Here is a 27,913-nt window from a genome sequence, read left to right on the forward strand (position 1 = left end):
TTACTGAATGTTTATCAAACGAAAAAAGGATATATTGCATCTTGATGTGGGGAAAACTCTATATGACAAACAATGCCAGTTAGTAATACTGTATCTGGAGACTATCAGTGCAGTTGGAGTAAACCAGGAAGTAGAGGTATTTATTTATGTCTTATAGTAGTTGCTACATTTATAAACATACAAATTTTCTAAACAATTGATGCAGGGGATCATGAGCAGGGTTTCAGTAGGCAGAACTATTTATTAGTTAGTCAATTTCATGTTTCATAGATCATTTGCACAATAAATCATAATAGTGTCATTTTACATTCACACTGGTAATGAGTTTCTAAATATGGTTTTGTACCAGGGGATAAGCGACGAAAAACCATTGTTACAGTACTATGCATCTATTTTCGTGCTAACGACGACCTTAATGTGTTGCAATGAATGTCTTTTCTTCTCCTGGGATTTTAATTATTATGTCATTGTTTCTTTAGAACAGAAGTTGGTTATTTTCAAAGAGCTTATGCCATGTGACATTACTGAATGAAGTGTGGAAAATGTGGAATAAGGAATATGCAAAGTATGTCACCTTACTAATTTATCTCTCTCCAAGATTTGCAATGCTTCTAAGTGCAAATGTTACCAAACTTAATAGTTTCAAAACGTCTAAAACATTCTTTTATTGGATTAAAGTATCATTAAAAAGTACACCAAATTGTTTAAAATTTTGTATGCTATTTATTATTTCCTCAGCATATGTTACATTTATCATTCTTGTAATTCCCCTAGGTGTGTAGAATGAGTATATTATGTCTTTTTAAATTTAAGCATGAGACCATTCACATATAATCACTCAGTTATACTTTTAAGGACTCTGCTTACCATTTCTTCTGTTTCGGTATGTATACTTCGACCTAGTGTCATTTGCACAGAAAGCTCTTTCTACTTTTGAAGATGGAAGATCGTTTATATATATTCAGAACAATAATAGACCTAAGACTGAGTCTGGGGGAACCTTGTACGTGATTGCTCCCCAGTCAGAAGTAAGTCCCGGACAACATTGGTTGAATTATGAACAACAACTTCCTCCCTTCCTTTGGTTAGATGTGATGTTATTCATGGTTGGCTATATACCATGAATCTCACAATACTCCAATTTATATAGGAGAATACTACGATTCACACAGTAAAATGCCTTAGACAGATCGCAGAAAATACAAACCATGCGCTATTTTATTATTTACTTCTAGCAGAATCTGGTGAGTGAACATGAAAATGGCACTTTTCAGTAGAGCAACCCTTATGAAACCCAAACTGTGATTTTCTGATGATATTATTCTAGCTAATATGAGCTATTATTCTAGGATACATCAGATACTCAAACATTTCGGGGAATGCGATTCTTGAGTTTCTCCCGGCGTATTTGATAATCAAAATATCCACGGGTGTACTGCCGGTCTATAGTGTCCAACGGGCACAATATTTCGGCGATCAAACATGTCGCCATCATCAGGTGAACTGACGGACTGAGCTCCTGTGAACGCGCCGGCACGGAGATCCGTACGCTATGGCTGCTCAGGGGGAACTGGGTTCGGTCGCGGCGGCGGCCGATTTAAATACCCTCCGCCCGCGGCGCGCACCCTCCGCCGTCCGCGCCCCGCGCCACCGTAGCGCGGTGAAACAGATTACGACGGCGTCTGAGATGACGTCGGTGTGATGGCTCTGTCCGCCGTGGTCGTCACAACTATGCGTTTGCTCGATTTACTCTTGATTAACCCAATCGTTGGTTCCCGAGCCTTGCTAAGATTATAGCCACAGTCACGGTTTATGACGTCGTCATTGGTGCGAATTTCGGTGGCCTCTCTAAGAACGCTGTCCCAGTATCTCGACGTCTGTACCAGAATCCTCGTGCGGTCATACTCCATAGCGTGATTTTCCGACAAACAGTATTCAGCAACCGCTGACTTACTCGGATACATCAGTCGAGTGTGCCTCTGGTGTTCACGGCATCGATCCTCGACGGTACACATCGTCTGACCAATATACGACTTGTCACATTGACACGGAATCTGGTACACGCCAGCCTTCCTCATACCGAGGTCATCTTTGGCGCTCCCCACCAGTGCACGAGTTTCATTCGGAGGACAAAACACAGTTCCGACCCGGTGTTTCTTCAGAATGCGGGTGATTTTCCCCGAGAGTGCGCCTGTGTATGGAACAAATGCAGTGCCTACCTCCTCCCTCGTGACTTCATCCATCTCAACAGGTTGTGCTGCAGTGGTTGGGCGGAGAGCACGTTGGATCTGCCACTCTGAGTACCCATTTTTTCGAAATACAGTTCTCAGATGTTCCAGTTCCTGGGGTAGACTCTCTGTGTCAGAGATAGTGCGCGCCCTATGTACTAGAGTTTTAAGTACCCCATTCCTCTGTGAAGGGTTCTGGCAGCTGTCTACGTGCAAATACAGATCAGTGTGTCTTGTCTTTCGATACACCCCATGACCTAGGGTGCCGTCAGCCTTTCTCCTGACCAAGACGTCAAGGAAAGGTAATTTACCCTCCGTTTCAGTCTCCATAGTGAATTTGATGTTGGGGTGTATGGAGTTTAGATGTGTAAGGAAGTCAAGGAGTTTATCCATACCATGCGGCCAGATGACGAACGTGTCGTCCACGTAACGGAAAAAGCAAGTAGGTTTCCATTCGGATGACGACAGGGCTTCCTCCTCGAAGTTCTCCATGTACAAATTCGCTACCACCGGTAAGAGTGGGCTACCCATGGCGACTCCTTTCGTTTGTTCGTAGTATTCTCCATTAAAAAGAAAATACGTGGAAGTCAAGACATGCCTCAAAAGTTCAGTGGTATTCTCGTCAAACCTCTGACCAATCAACTCTAGCGACTCTCGCAGGGGTACCCTCGTAAACAAGGAAACGACGTCAAAACTCACCATGATATCTGACTCATCCAACCTGAACCTATCAAGGCGTTTAACAAAATCCACGGAATTACGGACTTGATGAGGGCATTTACCCACATAAGGACTTAATATTCCCGTCAGGTATTTGGCCAACAAATATGTAGGTGCCCTGATGTTGCTGACAATGGGGCGTAATGGTACCCCCTCTTTGTGAACCTTCGGGAGTCCATATAGTCTAGGCGGTACCGGACCTTGGGGTAGCAATTTCTTAGCGTCACCCTCCGGTAAATCTGCGTCCTTGAGAAGAACCCTCGTCTTGTTCTCCACCTTCTTTGTAGGGTCAACGCTGATCTTCCGGTAGGAATCGTCATTTAGCAGGCTCTGCATCTTATCAGTGTAGTCCTTATGGGAGACAACAACTGTAGCAATGCCTTTGTCAGCCTGTAAGACAACAATTACAGAGCGTTCCCTCAGATCACGAATGGCCGCCCTCTCTTTACTTCTGATATTTGCCTTCATCGGTTTGGATTTCGTCAACGCACAACAAGTTTCACGACGTATTTCCTCGGCTGATTCTGGCGGAAATCGAGCTGCAACCTGTTCAACAGCACTAACAATTTCTGCGACGGGAGTGAACTGGGGGGTGGGAGCGAAGTTGAGACCTTTCTGCAAAACCGAGACCGCATCATCACTCAACACCATGCCACTCAAATTGATGACAGTCTTGCACGGAACATGCAGAGATGGTTTGTGAAGGAGACGTGAGAACTTAGCTGCTTGACGTCCCGTAGCCTTCTTATGGGCGGAATCAGCTGACATCCAGGTGACACCATCAATCCAATCCCAGGAAAAACAAGTGAACTTAGTAGCCAGTTGCAAATGTAATTTGAGTAATTCCTGTGAGATAAACTCAAGGCTCCGGCGGGTGAATTGCACTCTCTCACATACCAATGCGAGGCTGGCTCGTTTCTTGATTCTCTTAGCTGCTGCAGAATCGATGTGATGCATAACCTTAGCAAAATTTGGAACAACATTCTTGTAACGACATCTCTTTAGAAAGGCAAGAGTACTTAGCAAACGACATCTACGGTGGGGCAACTTTTCAAATTTCTTCATGCTGCGATACATCTCCTCCCCGTAAAGGTGTATGATGTGATTCTTGAGTTTCTCCCGGCGTATTTGATAATCAAAATATCCACGGGTGTACTGCCGGTCTATAGTGTCCAACGGGCACAATATTTCGGCGATCAAACATGTCGCTATCATCAGGTGAACTGACGGACTGAGCTCCTGTGAACATAGGGCGTGCACTATCTCTGACACAGAGAGTCTACCCCAGGAATTGGAACATCTGAGAACTGTATTTCGAAAAAATGGGTACTCAGAGTGGCAGATCCAACGTGCTCTCCGCCCAACCACTGCATCATAACCTGTTGAGATGGATGAAGTCACGAGGGAGGAGGTAGGCACTGCATTTATTCCATACACAGGCGCACTCTCGGGGAAAATCGCCCGCATTCTGAAGAAACACCGGGTCGGAACTGTGTTTTGTCCTCCGAATAAAACTCGTGCACTGGTGGGGAGCGCCAAAGATGACCTCGGTTTGAGGAAGGCCGGCGTGTACCAGATTCCGTGTCAATGTGGCAAGTCGTATATTGGTCAGACGATGCGTACCGTCGAGGATCGATGCCGTGAACACCAGAGGCACACTCGACTGATGTATCCGAGTAAGTCAGCGGTTGCTGAACATTGTTTGTCGGAAAACCACGCTATGGAGTATGACCGCACGAGGATTCTGGTACAGACGTCGAGATACTGGGACAGTGTTGTTAGAGAGGCCATCGAAATTCGCACCAATGACGACGTCATAAACCGTGACTGTGGCTATAATCCTAGCAAGGCTTGGGAACCAGCGATTGGGTTAATCAAGAGTAAATCGAGCAAACGCATAGTTGTGACGACCACGGTGGACAGAGCCATCACACCGACGTCATCTCAGACGCCGTCGCAATCTGTTCCACCACGTTACGGTGGCGCAGGGCGCGGACGGCGGAGGGAGCGCGCCGCGGGCGGAGGGTATTTAAATCGGCCGCCGCCGCGACCGAACCCAGTTCCCCCTGAGCAGCCATAGCGTATGGATCTCCGTGCCGGCGCGTTCACAGGAGCTCAGTCCGTCAGTTCACCTGATGATGGCGACATGTTTGATCGCCGAAATATTGTGCCCGTTGGACACTATAGACCGGCAGTACACCTGTGGATATTTTGATTTTGGGGAATGATGTAGCAGTAAACTGATCGCTGGTTATTTACATGTATATTTGAAATGTCTCTGGTAAAAATGTCTTGACTTAGTGATAGACTAAATATTTCAGAGAAGAGAAGGCTTATTTATTCGGAACAAAATTTTAACAGTCTGTTGGAATCACTATCAAATCCATATGACTTTTCAGTTTCGAGGGAATATATCTTTTTTTTTTTTTTAATTTTGCACAAAGAAGTTGGTGATACATTTATGTAACTGAATTTTATGAGTTGTTTCAATGTAGTGCTGTGATTTCTCTCTTGAACGGTTTCTCGCTATATTTTCTACTATATTTAAGAAATGATTATTAAATATTAGGAAATGCTATCTGTAGCAAATGCTACCTGTAGAAAATGCTACCTGTGAATCATCATTTACATGGCTTCCGTTTAAGTCAATAGCTATGTTATCCTGTTCTTTGGCTGGCTACCCTACCTCTAGTTCAACAACATTCCTAATAGCCTTGAATCAGCTGAACACACTACTCACACTATGCTTTTCTTATATGCATACTTCTTGTACCAGTAGCTGAGTTATGAGATTTCTGCATTTTGTCATATGCAGAGTTTAACAGTTATAGTTCAAACAACACACGTTACCTTCAAACCATTCACTATCAATCGATGCATATAACTTATACACTTTCGATATGAAGACCTGGAAAGCAAATATTCAGGTCTTGCCTTAGTGAAAAACGATGTCACTCACATTTATAAATGTCAGGGTTCTGTGTAATATTCATGTTATAATCATTACCATTTTTATTGAAGAGCCAACCACCTCAGGGTAAAGAAATATTTATACACATTGAAAATAGGAAGTATGGTAAAGACATAAGAAAAAAAAAGGAAATTAAAAGTACAAGAAAAAATTTTGTGCAATATATTTATTACCTGATCTATTATCAGGTGAGCAGCCCAACAATAAAGATAAACCTGGCCTCCTGGAATGGGAAGAAAAGAGATGCATTTGATAACTGTAGTGATGTCAGTACTCTGTGGAAAGAAAAAATAGGAATCACACATCAGGAAATAACTTCCTTCATATTAATGGATGCTATATATTAGACCCAATTATGTATACACTCGTGGGACGTTGGCAGTTTGAGTACATTAATAAGAAAGACCAATTTATCAGAAAAAGGAAATATGAGGGTGCCAAGATTTAGCACTATAATTATTATAGCCCTATTAGAGATGTTCATTATGCAGTAGGCCCCACTTAAGGTGAATACCCTTAACATGTCGTGTCTTTTTCGAAATATAAAAAATAAATATCCTGTTAAGTGGTTGTATACAAAGAAATAATAATTTCCTGTGTAGTTAACAATCATAACTTTTATTCTCCCCTATATTCATATGGAACCGTTCTTCGAGTTTAGCGACGTAGCTCGTGAAAAGGAGAAGAAAGTGAACTAGAGTCTGGAGAAGGTATTATCGCTTAAATAATTTTGTACAACAAGTGAATGGCGGTGGTGCCAGAACAGTGGAGCTGTAGCTTCATTACGTCACGCTTATTTGGTGATGGTGTAGCCCAACGCTATGCCTTATTAGATTAGATTAGATTTACTTTCATTGGAATTGTTCCGTAGTGAGGAGGCCCTCCAGAATGTAGAACATGTCAGAAAAACAACAATACATGACAAATATCTACAACTAAAACAAATAAGCTAGTGCACCATTCCACAGGTCCTAAGTGGAATGATCGTCATTTTTTAATGAACACTATATGAAAGAGTCATTTTACAAATACTAATGCACTGAATTTAAAATAAAAATGTTTTATTTATTTATTTATAAGGTAATAAACAATACTACTATAATACTTATTTTCAATTAACACATTACTGCACTGAAACTGTGCAAAAGTTATATTATACGCACACAAATCCGTTGGTTTTACTGAGAAATTCATCAATGGAGTAGGAGTTGGCCAAGAATGAATCCTTTAGGCTTCTCTGGTAATTGTGCAAAACTGTCGCGGCAACTTCAGAAAATAAACCACCCTGTCAAAAAATCAGGTTTGTTATCACCATAACAAAATACGTATCCCGTACTATCACTATTCGAACATATCGTTTCGAAACCTTGAGTTTATGGATTGAGACGTATGTTTATGGCTCGTAAGCGCAGAACAGTCTGAAAGGAGTTGTCACTCATCCTTACATATTATAAAAATAGGTGTATGTATGTAAGTGTGTGCATCCCAGTTTTTCTCCTAACAACTGGACAGATTTCAACCAAACTTTGGGGCACAAATCCCTTACTGTCACGCAACAATCGCTGTTGTGTTAAGAACAACTTACCGGTCATAGTTTAGGAAGCATGATGCCATAAACAACGAGATGCGTGAAAAACTGCCGCTATATGCATGACGTTCTTAGCACTAAGTCTTCACTACTAAGACACTTCTACAGTCGAACCAGTTTAAGGAAATCACTGACACCTGGCAGCGCTTTTGACATCTTCAGTTCCTAAGCACAAACCGCTGTGGGCGAAACCGATAGCATTTTATGGGGCCACGAAGAGGCGCTGACATAGAGATATTTACAAAATGTCGTTGCAGATGCGAGAAGTAGCTGCGCCCAGCCTACAGATACTGATCGGGATCTTTGTACGACTGTTTAATAATTTCAGAGATGTTTTCACGAATACATGGAAATGAAATTTTTTCGATACTCTACTACAATCTCAGTTCATTTCTTGCTTTCGTTTCTATTAGAAAATTGGCAAATTCAGTGTCCGGGAAATGCCTAGTTTTGGTCAGCTATTACTTGGAATGAACATTACCTAAACAGCAGCAGAATAGTCAGTTTCCATCTTGCCAACTTCTAGGCCCCTTGTATAATCAGAAAGTCAAATGGATTTTTATGTCTCCCTTAGTTGAATTACACCATTCACAGATATAATATGTGTAGTTACAGAGCCGCATAGCAAATGATCTGAATTGTAGGACATGTAGTGAATTGTGTGCCAAACGACTACACCAAGGACAACCCTGCCTGTTGTCATGGAAAAGGCTGCTGCCGGATAGACCCATAGTTTCTATAGTACCTGATATGTCATTGACATTATGAGTTCCATTTTTTTGAACCACATGCATAAATTAGGGGCAAGTGTTGTACCTTAAAATGCTTCTCTTTGCTTCTAGGGAACCCTGTAACAGTACTCTTGTACATGTTAATATTTAATTTGATATGATAGCATCCACCTTACGTGTGCTGCAGTACTTTTGGGAAATTACAAAAAAGTGCTCCAGGAAAGTAAAATTTTACTGGTTTAAGAAGTTGTTCAAGGTGCAACTTGGTCATATACCAGGGAACAAATTTTCTACTCGAATGTAATAGTGTTGCAATAGAGAAAAGTGTCTTTACTGTACTTAGTAATCTGTGTGTTACATTATAAATCTACTACACACCAATAATCAGTATGCAAAATCAAATTAAGGAGAAGTATTATAAAAGTCAATCACAAATTAAAATTATTTTATTTTTTCATGTGATTCTAAGATCGGTCACTAGAATACATCTCCGATACACTATCCCCCAAGTAGAACATTCTCCTCTACTCAAACGGTGTTGTCTGCGACATACAGGAACTTTGGCGAATGATAATTTCGTAAGTGACCTTTTAATACACGCTTGGTTAGAGCTATAATTGTTCACAGAGTTTCATGCTTGCACTCTCAGTTATTAGGATAGTATTGTTAAGAAACCAGTTGGGATTAAATTAACATATGACCTTATAAACAGTGATATCAGCTACTGTCGAAGCTATCACCTGGCTAAATTCCCTTCAGCTGTTTGAACATAAGAGATAGGGAAGGACAAGTATATGGAAGCATCACAAACACAACATGTTTCCGTGCCTAATACAGTACAGGAACCCAATGGCATTAAAAACAGTTTCTAGCCACAAAGTATTTTACAATCTTGACAGCCACAGTTGTTTAAAGGCATCGTGTTAAAAACAATTCCTTTGACAACTGGTAAATTCTTGTTTTATTGATACATAATCAATTTCACACCCCAAAAGCCACATCATCAGGTGCAACAATGTTGAGAGGTCGTAGGGTACACATTGCTCCAAGTCGAGATACATTATTCAGTGATATTGTCTACTTTATATTGGCGAACAAAGGGTCCCTCATTGTTCGTATGAAGGAGCTGCCGTAGCTCCACACAGTGGCAGCTGCTGTGAAAAAGATCAAGAGCACGTGAACACCCTAACTTTCGACTCCTTGCAGATTTACTGGCTATTTTTCCTTCAGTGCTGTTAAACGTAACATGGATTCTGCAATCTGAAAGATAAAGTACCTAAATCTACTGCGCTACTGTTCCTCCAGACTCCGCGAGACTTGGCAACAGGGTCGCGAGGACACCTTCAGCTGTGTGAAGGAGGTTTTGCGCATGCGCAACTCGCCATACGCAATTGCCTTACGGCCATGTACATACGGACCAGATAAACAATGTGCTCGATTCACAATGCGCGCAGCTAGTCCTTGTCACTCAACTAGAAGCTTAGGTCAATGCCTCAAGTGGTAGCACACAGCGGCAAACTTGTATTCCCATGCGTTCGTCATAAATACCCCTAGATGGTAGCACACCCCTCAGATATGATAATTCACCCATCATATACTGTAGTAAAATTAGATCGGGCGTCAGTATATGTTAAAGTTGTACCGACAGTAATCTACATTGTGGATTACTGAATGAGTTACATTAAATTATGAATTTTACAATACAGTAATCTATTTGAGTCACTGAGAATCATAACGGACTAAAGCACATCAAAGTCGACTGTGAGACTGTAGTACTCATGCTTCGGAAATCTGTTGATCTTATGGTGATTCAGGTTTATCTGTGCTGAAAGGATACATTTTATGTTTAAAAAGTCACAAAAAACTATATGTCTTGATTTTCTGATATTCAGTTAAACGTGGGATCAACGGTGGTGTGCTTTAGGCACTTAAGGCTCTCAGCGCCTCATTTACATTATAGTCAAGTGGCCTTGTTGGCAGACACCACTGCCTGAGTTTAATCGTTTCCACAGACGACACTATGTGTTTGGACTTGGTTGGTTATTGTATGGGAACTGGCATTCATGTGCAGTGGAGACGTGAACTATATTGGATCCATTTTAAATGCTAACAGATAAGGAAAGCTGTGATGATGGGTCGTGACTCGTGCTGGGGTAGCTTAGTCGCTGGAGCACTCACCCGCAAGAGGCAAAAGTCCCGAATTCGAGTTTCGGTCTGGGGCACAGCTTTAATCAGCTAGACTCCGCTGCAGACTGAAAATATCATTCTGGGAACAGGAAAGTAAATTACCAGAAAACGTTAGCCTCAAAAGGACTAGGGCCTCTAAGAATAGAGCCTTTGATTGAGTGACGAAATCAAATAAACGTACCCACAAGCGAACGTTTAACAAGGAAGTGTACAGTTAGCACAAGTTGTTGTGTGTGTGCAGAGTAACAATCCCTGATTTTCGGCCTGGAAGTAAACTCGTGGACTAATAGATCTGTCCGGCATCTTGCACATTTGTCCGAAAAAATGGAAAGCACGAAAATGCCCACTACACAAAAATACGAAATGGAACGTAGCGGAAGCTTACACATTATTTTGTTATCGCCAAAAACAAAAATGTACAAAAACAGCAAAATTTTACAGAAATAACTCTTTCGTTTCTCATGTAAGTTACAAATCTAATTATTATTATTATTACTATTTTTATTTCTGTTTTTACTATTATTCGCAGTGACTGTAGTTGTATAAACTTGTTGATAAGCATAACTGTTGTACATCCTGGAAGCGTAACTGTTGTACAGCAGATGCTATTAATTTCACACTCTCAAATTCATCTGAATCTAAAAATTTGTGAACATACAGAAACAAAAGAAAAATTTGGAACAGGAATTAAAATCCATGTGGAAGAAATAAAATCTTTTATCTTTGTCGATAACATTTTAGTTCTGTCAGAGACGGAAAAGTATCTGGAAGAGCACTTGAACGGAATGGACAGTGTCTTGAAAGGAGGACATAAGATGTACATCAACAAAGGCAAAACGAAGATAACGGAATATAGTCGAATTAAGTCAGGAATGAGATTAGGAAATGAGACACTTAAAATAGTAGACGAGTTTTGCTATTTGGGGACCAAAATAACTGATGATGGGCTAAGTAGAGAGGATATAAAATGCAGACTGGCAACTGCAAGGAAAGCGTTTCTGAAGAAGAGAAATTTGTTAACATCGAGTTTAGATTTAAGTGTCAGGAAGTCGTTTCTGAAAGTATTTGTATGGAGAGTAGCCATGAATGTAAGTGAAACAAGGACGATACATAGTTTGGATAAGAAGAGAATGGCTTTCGAAATGTGGTGCTACAGAAGAATGCTGAAGATTAGATGAATAGATCACATAACTGATGAGGAGATATTGAAGAGAACTAGGGAGAAGAGAAATTTGTGGCACATCTTGAGTAGAAGAAGGGATCGGTTGGTAGGACATGTTCTGAGGCATCCAGGGATCACCAGTTTCGTATTGGAGGGCAGTGGGGAGAGTAAAAATCGTAGAGGGAGACCAAGAGATGAATACACTAAGCAGGTTCAGAAGGATGTACGTTGCAATAGATGCTGGGAGATGAAGAAGCTTGCATAGGATAGGGTAGCATGGAGAGCTGCATCAAACCGGTCTCTGGACTGAAGACCACAACAACAGAATGCTTCCACATAATAGTTCCACAAACAGTTTTAAATGAAATTGCATCGGAGTCCATAATCATAAATATTACTGGACGTTATTATTATTATATGTCTCTTAAGGGCCACTCGCTCGACTCTTGGTTTCATCAAAAGATGAACCGGTTAAGGCAGTGTTCATTAGTGTGACCTTGCTTTCAGCATTGAGCTGCACATTATTCTCTTCAGTTGTTACCAAAAACTTTAAAAAAGTGCAATAAATATTAGTTACTCAGCTGTTGTAATTGATAACACCTTGTCTATGTTGGGAGAATCACACAATTAAGCAATACTATTGGAGTACTTATGTGCCTAACATTACTTTTGTACAATCCCTTTCATACATTAAGTGAAGTTGATGTATGTGCTTTCTCATTTCTTTGTACATAGAGGGTGATTTCTTCCACGATGTACAAACTCTAGGGATTGATCAATGAGAGGATACAGAACAAAAAAAAAAAAATCTAATGAACTTATGCACCGATATGTATGATTTACGTGATAGGGACCATATATTGATTAATACTTTGTTAACAGAGGCTACTGGATAATAATACTCGCCATTCCGTTCAACCACAGTTATAATATGTATGGTTTCCTCCGAGAGTGGTACTGTTCCTCATACGTCTTGCCCTATCGCCCACTTCTACCAAAATAATTGATAATTTTGTCTCAGATTCACTTCTCTGGACGTGATACAGCGTTGTACACAATGGTTCCGTATTCGAATCGAGAGCTTGCCGACATTGTGTTTACTTACAGAAAGGCCAATGACAACGGGCGGCGGCAGTAAGGTTGTGTCAGGAGACCTGTCCCTACCGACAACAACCACAGCATTCAATGTATGCAACAATGTTTCAGGAAACAGGAAGTGTTGAAGGTCATAGCTCAAATGTGCGGACACCATACTTGGAGGAAAATGTGACGACAGTGTTCATTAGCGTAACCTTGCTTTCAGTATTCAGCGAATCATCAGCGTCGGTGCAACCGGAATGTGTGGGTCAGGATAATTGGCGACTGTATTCTGGGACCAGTCTTCCTAACATATCGCTTAACAAACCGGAATTAACTGCGTTCCTTTTGGGTGACTTTCCCTCCCGTGCTGTAAGAAGTGCCATTGATGATTCGAATGGTTATTTGGCTGCTAGATGACGATGCCCCAGCCCACTTCGCCATTAACTTCCAGCCCTGCCTTCCCTGGTCGATGAATCAGATGAGAGGTCCTGCTGCATAAGCTGCCCATTCACTGGATTTTGTTAGATTTCTGGTTGTGTGCCCATCTCAAAGGTTTCGTGTATGCAGAGCGCATTCCAGATGTGGTGACAGTGGAGCAGCGTATTCTGCTGTCTTCGACAGTGTTCGGATGCAGCCCGCCCAATGTGAAAGTGTCAGATAAAAATGCTATGGCACATACACGCATGCACTGAGGCACATGAAAACCATTGTCAACACATATTGAAACTGTGGCGGCATGGTGCAGTGCGTATTAGACCACAGTCTCTCCATCAATGTATGACTGGATAAAAGGTCTCTAGCATGGAAACGATGCATTTGCGGGCGTTAGTTCATTGTACCTTTTTTGTTCCACATCCCCTCATCGATCAATCGCTAGAGTTTTGGCACAATGGAAAAAATCGCACTGTGTACACGAAGACAGCAGACATAGAGAGAGCTTATCTGTTACTCACTTACACTAGTAAGTAGGCTGTATAGGTTTTTATATAAGTAATTCTACGTAGCGCTCTGTATGATAATCACTGGCTGTGCTGTGTGCAGTCTGTGGCTGGTTTGCATTGTTGTTGGCTATTGTAGTGTTGGGCAGTTGGCTGTTAACAGTGCGTAGCGTTGCGCAGTTGGAGGTGAACCGCCAGCAGTGGTGGATGTGGGGAGAGAGATGGAGCGTAGAGAGCGGATGATCTGGACGTGTGTCCATCAGAGACAGTAAACTTGTAAGACTGGATGTCATGAACTGATATATATTATGACTTTTGAACACTGTTAAGGTAAATACATTGTTTGTTCTTTATCAAAATCTTTCATTTGCTAACTATTCCTATCAGTAGTTAGTGACTTCTGTAGTTTGAACCTTTATTTAGCTGGCTGTAGTGGCGCTCGCTGTATTGGAGTAGTTTGGGTAACGAAGATTTTTGTGAGGTAAGTGATTCATGAAAGGTATAGGTTATTGTTAGGCAGGGCCATTCTTTTGTAGGGATTATTGAAAGTCAGATTGCGTTGCGCAAAAAATATTGTGTGTCAGTTTAAGCACAGTCGTTTATAATTTTTCTAAGGGGGCGTTTAACACTGTCTCACAGCTTAACTATATTAATATCAGTGACTTAGTTGACAAAATACAGATTCTGCTTATGTATATTCTTTGAATTACATATTAAAAAGTGTAAAATATACATCCATTATAGACAATATGTATATGAGTACAGGTCATATTAACCACTTTACTTTTACTCATACTGTTTGTACTTTTACATAAATGATATAAATAGGTTTTTCTTTAAATGCCTATAAAGTAGCTAACTTCTGAGTGATCAGAGATTTTATGTGTCTGGACGAACTTCTATTTGTGTAGAAGCTACAGCTACTGTACTTATTTCATTACGTTTCAGTGAGGGTACAGACCTTTAATTTTGTTTGAGTCACAGAAGACAAGTAGCCCACATTGTGAGGTACTCTATTTTAAAATGAGCTGAACACATCAGTTGCCATTTACTGTTTTTCTTCCCCAAAGGGAATGTTTTGGATGTGTTTTCAAAAGTTTTTATCCTACACATGAAATTACTGAACATCTTTTAACCTCTTATCATAATATGATTTTCTTAGCTAAGCATTTTCCTTTAATGAAATCAGTATTTGCATTATTCTCTTTTGCAGGTAGCTTCCTTGATAAGAATTTAGGGAAGTGGGTGTATCCATTCATATCTTTCTGATTGTCTAAGCATGAATTCAACTGGAATGTAATGGATAGAGTGTGTGGCCAGCTGTTGGCTATTTTTAAATAGTCTTCATGGGTTTGCGCCAGATCACATTGTGCAGATTCCACAAATATTTCCTCGGAGCAGCTGTCCGACATCTACAGGTGGTTCAGACCTATCGGACAGTTTCTCTGAGGAAATATTTGTAGAATTTGCACAACGTGATCCGGCGGCAAACCCGTGAAGTCTATTTAAACATATCCGCCGGGAAAGCTTGAAGAGTTACATCTGTTGGCTATTTGTTCAAAATGTTTAAGAAACTCAGGCCACTGTGTTTGCTGATTGTCGGCATAAGTATGAATGAATCGATTAAATTCTCTGAATATCCTAGCCACTAAAATTTGCCAAATTCGTTGTTTTTGTAGGAATATTTACCACTGTTGGCTAGTAAAGTTAGAAGTATTGTGTGATAGCTATGTATCGGGCTTACCAATTGTTGGTATATAAAAATATGTTATCCTTTTAGTAATGAGTACTGCTATACTAAATTTTTCTGCATGCGTCCTGATATATTTAAAGGTGATTTAGCAAAGTGCAACTAAGAAAGAAACAATACAACAACAGAAGATATACACAACAGAGAAACCTTTCGGGAAAAAGACTGAAAATGGAAAGATTCCAAATCAGGATAGTTAAAAAGACTGGTTCAAAATGGTATGAAGAGAGAAAGAACAAAGATACATAAGACATGAAGGCATACTAGAAGAAAAGAAGAGACCAATGAGGGAAGAATTGAAATTGGAACCTCCTGAGATGCCCTATTCGCAGTAAAAAAAAAGTGCAGCTAAGTATTTTACTCTACTCTTGGCTTGAGGCAAGAGGGAGATACATAAACTGACATGTTGTTTTGTGGTTTAGTTGATGTTATTGAACTTAGATCTGCTTCGCAGCATTTGTTCAGTAGGCTGGTTTTAGATATGAGAGTCAGTCAAATGAAAACCTTAAATATTTTTTAAAATATTATTTATTATATCCTGAAGTGGTACAAAGCTGCATCACTTTTCAACATAATGTCCCCCACACTCAATGCAAGTCCTCCAGCGCTTACAAAGTGCATAAATTCCTTCAGAAAAAATTCTTTCGATAGTCTGTGAAACCACTCATGTAACGAGTGGCGTACCTCTTCATCAGAACGGTACTTCTTTCCTCCCAACGCATCTTTGAGTGGTCCAAACATATGGAAATCATTTGGGAAAGGTCTGGTGAGTATGATGGATGAGGAAGAAACTCAAAGACGCAATGGGAGGAAAGAAGTTGCGTTCTGATGGAGAGGTACGCCACGCACTGGATGGGTGGTTACGCGGACTACCAACAGAAATATTTCCTAAAGGAATTTATGCACTTTGTAAGTACTGGAGGACTTGCATTGAGCGTGGGGTAGATTATGTTGAAAAGTGATACAGGTTTGTACCACTTCTGCACAATAAATAATATTTAAAAATATTTAAGGTTTTCATTTGTCTCGCCCTCGCATTTCTTTGGTAACGACCTCTTGCTTGGATGATGCTCTTTTTTCTTTCTTTTTACAAATAAATCTGCATGCTTTAGAGACAAAAATAAGTAGTTCAGTTCACGGCTGTGTGGTAAGGTTCTTGGACTGTGATACTTTGTCACTAACATGATCTTCACTATATTTCATGTCCATGGAGTATGATTGCAGACTGCTGATGCGCAGCACCTCTCTTCTAAAAATTTTGACCTAAACACTTTGACATTATGGGAGCTCGGGGCAAAATGGGATAGCACGGCACAATGAGACTGTGATGTTTTCTAAACTTGAGATTGCTTCAACCCATTATAGAGATACGTAAATTTTCTCTGTATTGACAGGAAGCTGCACAGCCATTTTGTCTTGGTCTGGAGTGTGACTTGAAATCGAATGGTTGTCCTTTAAATTTTCAGGTGTACTTTTGTAACTTTTGTGAATTTCAAAGCAAGGTAAGCCATTAATTGTTGTTTGTGTCCTCTTAAATGACATGTGAACTTAAGGAGCATTTCATTTGCTTTGTGTAAGTTATGCAATACATCTATATGTATCAATTATTATGCTCAATAAAAGTTGCTAACTGCAAAGCGTTCTTGCGGCGGAACCAGACAATGCAGAAGTAGATTACAAACTATATCTTTCTTTTTTTACGGATTTTGTGAACTTACATTGGAAAGAGTGATAGACAATAATGAGATATTAAGTCAATGGAAATGGCACTTTCAGCCGTTTTATCTTCTGAAGTGGGACTCTTAGAAGCACCTAAAGAGTTTAACATACCGAAATCAATGTTAAATAGATATATTTGTAAAGTTAAGAAGAATAGCAACTACAGACATGACAAATCAAACGGAAAACTTGAAAACTGCGTTCATTAGAGAACAAAAGAATGAGCTGGCAGCATACCAGTGATCAATGGATAGCAGACTTCCTACTAGAAAACACATCATTGGTAGATCATTAGTCCAGGCAATAATTTCACAACAAAATTGCCTTATCTCAATCTGCCTCATGGGTAGGGCAGAAAGAGAAATGTGCAAGCATTTGTTTGAAAACTGTAAAAAATAAATAACAAACAGTTGTAAGCGATTTTCGTGTATCACGTGTTAGATCATACTAGAAGTGTAGGGGACTGATGACCTCAGATGTTAAGTCCCATAGTGCTTAGAGGCATTTGAACCATTTTTAAGAAGTGTTTTCTTGTGTTACTTTATTTTACAAAAATTGTTGAACACTGTGAGCCGTGGTGGGACGGGCGCCAGTAGTATCTCTGTCATGAGTGCGATCTGTTCCCTAGTGATGAGGTTTGTCTTTGGGCTTGGGCCGGCTCGAGATATAAGGGAGTGCCGACCGCTAGTAAAGAGAGAACGCAACGCTTGAGAACGGAACGCGACGGTGCGCGAGTCGGCAAGTGGCTGGCGGGCAGAAGCGAAGACGGCGTGCCTGAGACCGGGCGGAAGCTGTCACGTGATTGTACTGGAGACGGCGGGAGTAGGCCGACGCTGTGCATTCTCTGGAAACCTCGTGAGCGGTGGATGTGCCTGCTACCTTGGAGGGACGCATTCTCGCAAAATAGTCTCAGCATCAAGACACCCGTTGTACGCTAATTACTAAGAGCCGTTACTTAACTGTGATTTTGATCGCTCTTGGTACAGTAAAACGTTCCGGGTTCGATTCCCGGAGGAGTCAGGGATTTTCACCTGCTTCGAAATAACTGGGTGTTTGTGTTGTCCTCGTCATTTCATCATCATTCATGCAAGTGGCGAATTTGGACTGGGCAAAGGTCGGGAATTTGTACAGGCGCTGATAACCGTGCAGTTGAATTCCCCACAAGCCTAACATCATCATCATCATCATCATTATCACAGTAAGACGTTGCACGACTTGTGATGTGATGCTTGCTCGATTTCATTTGAGGCCTCCTAATAAGCTTGTGCTCTGCTTCCGCATAATACTGATGTATTTGCTTATGTGTGTGTCATTAAGTTCTAGTGAGTGCCGGTGCTCGTGAGCCAGTTCATTTACCAATCTTAGTGTTTGTTTATCAAGTACTGTTTAACTTAAAAGAAGCACTCGCGAGGGAAATTAGTTGTTGTTTAGCCTTGGTTTGATAGAGTTAATTTACTGGTCAATTTTAAATGTTAAAGTTAAGAAGAGTTTTTAAGCCTCCTGTTGTCGTGTGTGGTTATGGTTTCAGTGAGCTGAGGCAGCGGGGCCACAGAAGCACAGGACTTTCCTTTAGATTGCAAGTTTGGCTCATGGGCAGTGGACTTCGCCTGAGCTCGTGTGTTCCTCTTCGGTAGCATTTGCTGGGTTCACATTTTGGTAGCTTACTCGACGTGGGGTTGCAAACGGAACCACGTCTTGTTTCGAGGTTAAGTATTACGTCTCTCAGTGGGTTCCATCGTTCGTGGTTAAACTTCAGCTTCACAAGCTTTGACCTTGCTTCTGCTGTTACAAATTTATCATTGCACAAAATTGTAACTTCCTATGCCCTAAAAGTCCATCTTACAAGACAATGGGCATTTGAGTAACTTTGTGGTTTGATCTGCAAGATGGGCCACGTTATGGTTCAAAAAATGGCTCTGAGCACTATGGGACTTAACTTCTTTGGTCATCAGTCCCCTAGAACTTGGAACTACTTAAACCTAACTAATCTAAGGACGTCATACACATCCATGCCCGAGGCAGGATTCGAACCTGTGACCGTAGCGGTCGCGTGGTTCCAGATTGCAGCGCCTAGAACCGCTCGGCCACTCCATCCGACGCCACGTTATGTATATGTTTTAAGTATTCGTGTTAAAGTTGAGGCTGTGTGTCAAATCTCATTTTACATGTAATGTTGAGTTGGAATTCACAGGGTCTTAAATAATGTGTCTAAACTGTAGTTGTTTGTTAAAGTTATGGTTAAATTCAGTCTCAGTGACTTCTGTTAATTTTGGTGGGAAATCGTGGACTACATGTAATGTTAATTGAAAGAGTCTTAAATATTGTGTCTTAACTAGAGTTATTGTTAAAGTTATGGTTAAAATCAGCCACAGTGGCTTCTGTCATATTTAGTCGGAAATCGTGGGCTACATGTAATGTTAATTGAAATGGTCTTAAATAATGTGTCTTAGCTATAGTTGCTTTTTATAAGTTATTTATTAACTTGCTTACGTAATGAATGTCACTTAAATAATCTTGCCTGAGAGGCGCCTGTCAAATTTTATTTGATACTGTTTTCGCTAATTAATAAACTCATTAGAATTGAAATGTTCACTTTATTGGGTCAGCCCTTCCACCCCCTTTACATTTAAAGATTAAACAAACAGGTGTGAAGTGTTGCTATTCCACACTGAATATCCCAGTCGACCCCAAGTTCCCCTATTTGCTATGCTTGGCTTTTGTTTTTAATAAATCTACAGTAATATTCTTCCCATGAAGACATAGATAGCATTTAGCATTACAGCAGTCTAATTTGGCGTCCTCGTTCTTAGAAACTGAATACCAAGAATGCAATTTACACTTAAACTTTCTACTGTTAGGAACATTGATATAATGAGTCCATTTCCCAGAATTATGGGCACTTGTGTTGAAACATTGACATTGCTCAACATAGAACCCACTGCGACAATAATCTTACAGTTTTGAACTGGCAAGGTAGGAAGTTTTGTAATCTCACATGACTTATTCAGTAGCTCCAGTATCTAGTACAGTTGCAGTTGGAACATTTGCCTGTACAGTGTCAACAGCAGACTGGACAAGATTTATGTGTTGTTCATTATACACTCCTGGAAATTGAAATAAGAACACAGTGAATTCATTGTCCCAGGAAGGGGAAACATTATTGACATATTCCTGGGGTCAGATACATCACATGATCACACTGACAGAACCACAGGCACATAGACACAGGCAGCAGAGCATGCACAATGTCGGCACTAGTACAGTGTATATCCACCTTTCGCAGCAATGCAGGCTGCTCTTCTCCCATGGAGACGATCGTAGAGATGCTGGATGTAGTCCTGTGGACGGCTTGCCATGCCATTTCCACCTGGCGCCTCAGTTGGACCAGTGTTCGTGCTGGACGTACAGACCGCGTCAGACGACGCTTCAAGCCAGTCCCAAACATGCTCAATGGGGGACAGATCCGGAGATCTTGCTGGCCAGGGTAGTTGACTTACACCTTCTAGAGCACGTTGAGTGGTACGGGATACATGCGGACGTGCATTGTCCTGTTGGAACAGCAAGTTCCCTTGCCGGTCTAGGAATGGTAGAACTATGGGTTCGATGACGGTTTGGATGTACCGTGCACTATTCAGTGTCCCCTCGACGATCACCAGAGGTGTACGGCCAGTGTAGGAGATCGCTCCCCACACCATGATGCCGGGTGTTGGCCCTGTGTGCCTTGGTCGTATGCAGTCCTGATTGTGGCACTCACCTGCACGGCGCCAAACACGCATACGACCATCATTGGCACCAAGGCAGAAGCGACTCTCATCGCTGAAGACGACACGTCTCCATTCGTCCCTCCATTCACGCCTGTCGCGACACCACTGGAGGCGGGCTGCACGATGTTGGGGCGTGAGCGGAAGACGGCCTAACGGTGTGCGGGACCGTAGCCCAGCTTCATGGAGACGGTTGCGAATGGTCCTCGCCGATACCCCAGGAGCAACAGTGTCTCTACTTTGCTGGCAAGTGGCGGTGCGGTCCCCTACGGCACTGCGTAGGATCCTACGGTCTTGGCGTGCATCCGTGCGTCGCTGCGGTCCGGTCCCAGGTCGACAGGCACGTGCACCTTTCGCCGACCACTGGCGACAACATCGATGTACTGTGGAGACCTCACGCCCCACGTGTTGAGCAATTCGGCGGTACGTCCACCCGGCCTCCAGCATGCCCACTATACGCCCTCGCTCAAAGTCCGTCAACTGCACATATGGTTCACGTCCACGCTGTCGCGGCATGCTACCAGTGTTAAAGACTGCGATGGAGCTCCGTATGCCACGGCAAACTGGCTGACACCGACGGCGGCGGTGCACAAATGCTGCGCAGCTAGCGCGATTCGACGGCCAACACTGCGGTTCCTGGTGTGTCCGCTGTGCCGTGCGTGTGATCATTGCTTGTACAGCCCTCTCGCAGTGTCCGGAGCAAGTATGGTGGGTCTGACACACCGGTGTCAATGTGTTCTTTTTTCCATTTCCAGGAGTGTATATGTTAAGGTTAGTATTTATCTGGTCTCTAATATCTGTTCCATCATTATTTCAACAGGTTAATGTAAATGGAATCATTGCGTTCAGCCCATCCAGCAACTGGCATTGGTAGACATAATGAGGGTGCTTTTAGTTTGTTGAATTTGCTACAAGGGGATGGCTGTTTTTGACAACTTGAACCACACTAACTGTTGAATTCTGATTGTGCCACGTCAGCAGTGCTGTTTTGCAGTTAATCATTGCGATGATCCTCCATACATGGGTAACTTCCAATGTTAACACTTGCTCCTCATTGTCTCGGTTTATACATCGCTTTATCTATACGGTTGCCAAAGGGGGATGCACTGTTCGCTTAAGAGTGGCATTTTGCATTTTAGAGACAATGGAGCATTACTCACAGTGGGACAGTGAGCATATCCAGCAGCCAGCCTGTAACCATCCAGTTGTTTTAATGTTTAGGAATTCTCGTGATTCAACAAATAAACAACTGCTATAAATTGATTGGAAGTGGCTGAGGATTAGCTCCTTAAGAGCATGAAGCATAAACATGTATAGCACTACTGTCGTAATAGTTGTTTGGTGTATAACCATGCCTTCCAGATAAACATGACCTAGGGAATACTATACACTATGCTCTGCCTGCCTTTTGTTTTACTAGACGATTACAATTGTGTTGCATCTAAGAGTGAGGGCACTATGGTTGGTTTATCACGAGTTTTTATCACGATAATTCACGAGGACACAATGAACCACTTTACAGTATTTTCACAAGTGTCTTGAAATCATTCACAATGTGTTGAGATTTCCAACTCACCATATGTATTCAGTAATGACCATGGGAGGCGAAATGCAATACTATCGTGGTTGGGTAGTAGTTAGTTGAGTGTAAACTATGTAGTCTGCCGTTGTGGTTGTTGTTGCCTGAGCCACAACCCTATGACAAGTAAAACACCTCTCTTTCATGAATACGAAGTCACAGACGTTCCATGCCAGTGACAAGATATGAAAAACAAAAAATCGATCTAATGAATCTACACCCTGCATTCGCATTTGTTCGATCTAGATGCTTACCCCTAGCATTTCACGGCAGTCATAGTGCAGAACATCAGTACTCGTTATTTACCATCATTTTTTTAAGCAGGATAACTTTGCTGTTTGCTGTCTATTGAGTGTCGAACAAGAATGAATAGGTTCTGATGATGAAACGGGATATTGTGGAGGGTGGGGAGACAAATACTTATTGGCACAAGGAGTTTCCTGCCTTTGTAACACAAACAGAGCATTGTCTTTGGCCTCAGCACCTATCGTCTACCTCCGGCTATTTTATCATGGTCGGAGTGCTAGTGTGGGCAGGAGATGCTCTCTATATCACGACAGCAATGTCATTCCACTGTCAACTGGTGGGAGACTCACACATAGTGTACCAGTTCAGGTTACTTAGTGGGACGTTCCCTCAATAAGCAAACACCAGGAACCGGCAGCGTGTTTTTCGGTGAAATTATGGCAAACAGCAATGGGAGGTGGGAGTGCTTAAAGTAAACGTCACAACGCCAATACTTTAATTTAGTCACACACTATACTCTCATAAAGCATTACCTTCATTTTATGCCACTGCATCCCTTCACTACTTCGGCGTGAAAAGGAACGATAATAATGGAAAACAAGAGAGAACAGGGGCGCAACTTGATTCCAATTGGCCCAGGGTTTGAATTATGTCTTTATCTATCCCAGAACTCTCACAATTGTGTGCTGATCTTCATGCGCAATCACACAAGAGAAAGCAGGGGCAGCAGAATCAGCAGACTTTCGTTTGCTATTTTCTGAGAGGCGCCAATGGTGGCACTTCACATGCAATTGTCCAAAATGTGTAGTGTTGGGGTTCCCTCAAGAGGATGACTTACAAGCATCTCTTTAAACCACGTCCGTTTGAGTTGCATCCCATTGAATCCACTGCGTATCAGTGACTTCAAAATAGCTTCCCTTTAAATCATGTCCTGTTAGATCTAGAGCCTGCACTGCTACGCTGGGTACTTCAGAAGTGTGGAGTATGGGTTTTATAGGGGGAATGTATTAAGGGAGAGATTCCACAAAGCAAGGGTAGAGGTGAGTGGTGAAGACAAGAGACCTGAAAATGGAATGAACATGGGACCAGCAAGAATTGGTAAGGGGGATATATATCTGGACAGATTTTATGATCGAGTAAAGGGAGTTCATCAATGTTTCGTTGGGAGAGTATGTGGAGAATGTGTAACTGTAGTGGTGGGGTAATGTGTTATTATAGGTGTCTCTCAGTAAACATATTTGAATTGTTGTTGGCACAGGGGATCAGTGTGGACACTAAAATTAATTAAAGAGGTTGTCAGTCTGTTCTCACATATATTGTTTACTAACAGAACAGTTTCTACATTTACGTCATTCTCTATAGCCCAAAACATATTATCTCTTAGGCGAGGGCTGCATCACTATGAAGTAGGACTGCTCATACTAAATGCCGATGCCTGAGAAGTAATATCGAATACTGAGCATGAGGTGAGTGTAGAAACTGGTTTATCCAGTAAACTTGCGGTGGTATATCTCCGTGAATAGTGGATAGCGGTTAGGCGGTAGTGGGTCAGGGTGATTCTCTGAAGCTTAATTCATCCTCACATGGTACATGTTGTTCATTACGAAGCACGACAGATATGCTCTCCGTCGCGGTTGTTGCACGCCGTGTAACGAGCTGATACATTTCACAGAACGTGCCTCTCACTATGGTTTGGGGTCGCAGCGCTCTCCAGCAGCCGTTGTCAGTTGGCTAATCACTCAGTTTATTTACGAAGAAGGACGCGCATAAAATAGTCCGTTAGCATTTGTCAAAGCAGAGCGGAGAAAATCGTGGAAAAGACTCTGGTCTCATCGATGGGTTGAACAGCAAACTGCTGGTAGAGGAATCCTACATAATGTTGTACAACGATCTGGGATACGCGTACATACTGGTGGAAATTCTTTGTTCAATCTCTTTAATGTTCATCTCGTTACCGGTTTTAAATAGAATATAATTAAAACATAGCGTCTAATGTCAGCTTATGCATGCATAATGTCTGTATTCTCGATATTGCATTGCCTACCATCAGTCTGATGCAACGTATAATTTTTTTGAGTGGTGAATTTATTCTTTTATATTTTTTATTATATGTTTATTATATGTTTTGGGTTTGTCACATAAACTTCAAGACTGTGATTCGTTTCGTAATCTCATTTCAAAGGAAGAGATTTGAAGAGATTTTTCTAAGCTGCTCACTATCACTGAAGATGATATTTACCAGTAAGATGCAAATATGAGACCGTTGATAAAAGCAAGAGATATGTGTGTGTATATTTTACTCAAACTGTCATAATTTCTAAAAAAAAAAACTTGCAGTGTGTAACTTGTGTTTACATTATGACACAGACAAGCAGCGTTTATAATAAAAAAACCTTGTCTGTATCAGATACCACTTTTATTCAATTAATAAGAAAGATCCATAAAGATCTATAGAAAGTGCCGCAGCCGTCATCAGTGGGAAACCGGGCGCTACTCGCAACTAAATATATCTACATCAGTTGTTCATTACTGTAGCTGTAGATAATACTGAACATTATGCAAGACCTTACGTAGGTTGCCTGGAAGAGCACCAAGCAGCCGACGAGAACACTGAAGACAAACTGCGTCATAGCTATTGGGCTCATCACGCCATTTAGGTACCTGACGAACCTGTAACAGGAGAAGCAATTTAGTAAAGCAGTTAATTTCGAGTCTCTTATCGTCAACAGACCTCGTCCTTCAGATGAAAAACTTTAGCACTTAAACTCAGAGACTCTCTTAGTCTAATCAAAATAGCGAGTTGCACAATGTAAACAACTTTTGATTCTAGTACAGAAACGCAATTTTTAAATTAACTTTCATTACAACTTCACCTAATGAACATTATTCCAAAAATATGTTACAAAAAGGAAGTGGCCAGATTTTTTATGTCAAAGCCCGTCATAGTTTTTTCTGGTAGCAGATAACGTCAAGTTAAATTTCAACTGTCGACACACACACTGAAAGCCTATTTTTTCTGTCACCTGTAGCTACGAAAAAGGTACCTATAGATATTGCTAGTTATTGTCATGGCATTTCCTGCGCATAGTCGAGGAAATATGGTCGGCTTATATCGGGGCAGTGCTGTTTGAAAGGAAACCCCGTTTCATGGATTTGTCAAAAACAGGAGCTAATACTAGGTTTTCTGTGGTGCTTAATTTAACTTCTCGATGGATGTTCTAAATTACTCCGTTATAACCATATTTTACAATTAAAAGAATGTTAAGTAGGAACAATGTCGCTATGCAGGTGATTGGAACCCTGTGAATATTTCGTCGTGTGCTATGGAGGCATACCATGCGAGTCAAGTGACGTAATCAACAGCGAACTCACGAATTTATGTCTTATAATTCAAATGATTCAAATGACTCTGAGCACTATGGGACTTAACATATGAGATCATCAGTGCCCTAGAACTTAGAACTACTTAAACCGAACTTACCTAAGGACATCACACACATCCACTCCCGAAGCAGCATTGGAACCTGCGACCGTAGCGGTCGCTCGGTTCCGGCCTGAAGCACCTAGAACCGCTCGGCCACACCGGCCGGGATGTCTTGTGGGAAAGAATGGTTACACCAATATGTTGTGACTGACAATACGCAATTTTTCACAAATAGAACTTTTATTGAGATAAGTTCACAAGTTTGATGACTGAACAACAAACGAAAAGGTAAAAATAACGATGAAAGTAAAAGTCTCCTAATTGAGTTCACTTCCAGTTTTCCACAAAGTTTTGTGGTAACATACACACACACACACACACACACACACACACACACACACACACACACACTAGTAAGAGTCAATTTCAGAGACGAAGATGTAATGTACAGCGGTCAAAGTACACGAGGTCGGCATCCAGAGTGAACTGAACCACCGGTATGGTTCTAGCTCCTAAAGAGCTGTCTCCAGAAAACCAGGTTTTGGAGTAGTGATACTTCCTGCAGGCCGTGGCTCGAGCTCCCCCTGCAGGAAATAGTGCTCGTAATGTCTGTTTCCATTATCTTGTATGTTAATAGCTGGTGTTTATCATGGTGCTTTTGATACGTCTTGTAAGTAGATAACCTCATCCTCTGTGCTGTAATATGGGTTGCCGGCCCTCAGGGGGTACCGTGGCTCCGGCGTAATACTTTAGATGACCTTATATTATGTAGACACACGGTTAGCAACGACTGAAGCGCTCAATATAATAGACTGCAAATCTACTAGCGGCGAAGAAACTACTCTATGCGATCAAAAGTACCCGTACATCCCCAAAAGCATACGTTTTTCGTATTAGGTGCATTGTGCAGCCACCTACTGCCGGGTACTCCATATTAGCGATCTCAGCAGTCATTAGACATCGTGAGAGAGCTGAAAGTGGTGATCCGCGGAACTCCCGGACTTCTAACGTGGTCATGTGATTGGGTGTCACTTGTGTCATACGTCTGTACACGAGATTTCCAAACTCCTAAACATCCCTAGATCCACGGTTTCCGATGTGATAATGAAGTGGAAACGTGAAGTGACACGTGTAGCACAAAAGCGTACAGACCGATCTCGACTGTTGACTGACAGAGATAACTGACAGCTGAAGAGGGTCGTAATGCGTAATAGGCAGACATCTACCCAGACCATCACACAGGAACTCCAAACTGCATCAGGATCCACTGTAAGTACTATGATAGTTAGGCGGGAGGTGAAAAAACTTGGATTTAATGATCGAGCGGTTGCTCATAAGCCACACATCACGCCAGTAAATGCCAAACGTCGCCTCGATTGTTGTAAGGGGCGTAAACGTGGGACGATTGAACAGTGGAAAAACGTTGTGTGGAGCGGCGAATGACGGTACACAATGTGGCGATCCGATGGCACAATGCGCGTATGGCGAATGCCCGGTGAACCTCATCTCCCAGGGCGTGTAGTGCCAACAGTAAAATTCGGTGGCGGTGGTGTTACGGTGTGGTCGCGTTTTTCATGGAGGAGGCTTGCGCCCCTCGTCGTTTTCCGTGGCACTATCGCAGTACAGGCCCACATTGATGTCTTAAGCACCTACTTGCTTCCCACTGTTGAAGAGCAATTCAGAGATGGCAATTGCATCTTTCAACACGATCGAGCACTTGTTCATAATGCACGGCCTGTTGCGGAGTGGTTACACGAGAATAACATCTCTATAATGGAATGGCTTGCACTGAGCCCTGAACTGAATCCTTTAGAAAACCTTAGGGATGT

At 41.8% G+C, this 27,913-nt stretch overlaps 1 protein-coding gene across 1 annotated transcript in view; it reads right to left on the reverse strand.

Annotated features, from left to right (window-relative positions):
* Window positions 1–27,913, reverse strand: part of LOC126284957 (odorant receptor Or2-like) — a 45,093-nt gene that overhangs the window by 11,332 nt on the left and 5,848 nt on the right. The window contains exons 2-3 of the mRNA XM_049984231.1: window positions 25,231–25,330; window positions 6,093–6,194 (exon numbers count right to left, since the gene is read on the reverse strand). Of these exons, the coding sequence (XP_049840188.1) occupies window positions 6,093–6,194; window positions 25,231–25,330 (202 nt within the window). The remainder of the gene's footprint in view (window positions 1–6,092; window positions 6,195–25,230; window positions 25,331–27,913) is intronic.

Source organism: Schistocerca gregaria, chromosome 8, assembly GCF_023897955.1.
Source record: "Schistocerca gregaria isolate iqSchGreg1 chromosome 8, iqSchGreg1.2, whole genome shotgun sequence".
In the NCBI taxonomy this organism is placed as follows: Eukaryota; Metazoa; Arthropoda; class Insecta; order Orthoptera; family Acrididae; genus Schistocerca; species Schistocerca gregaria.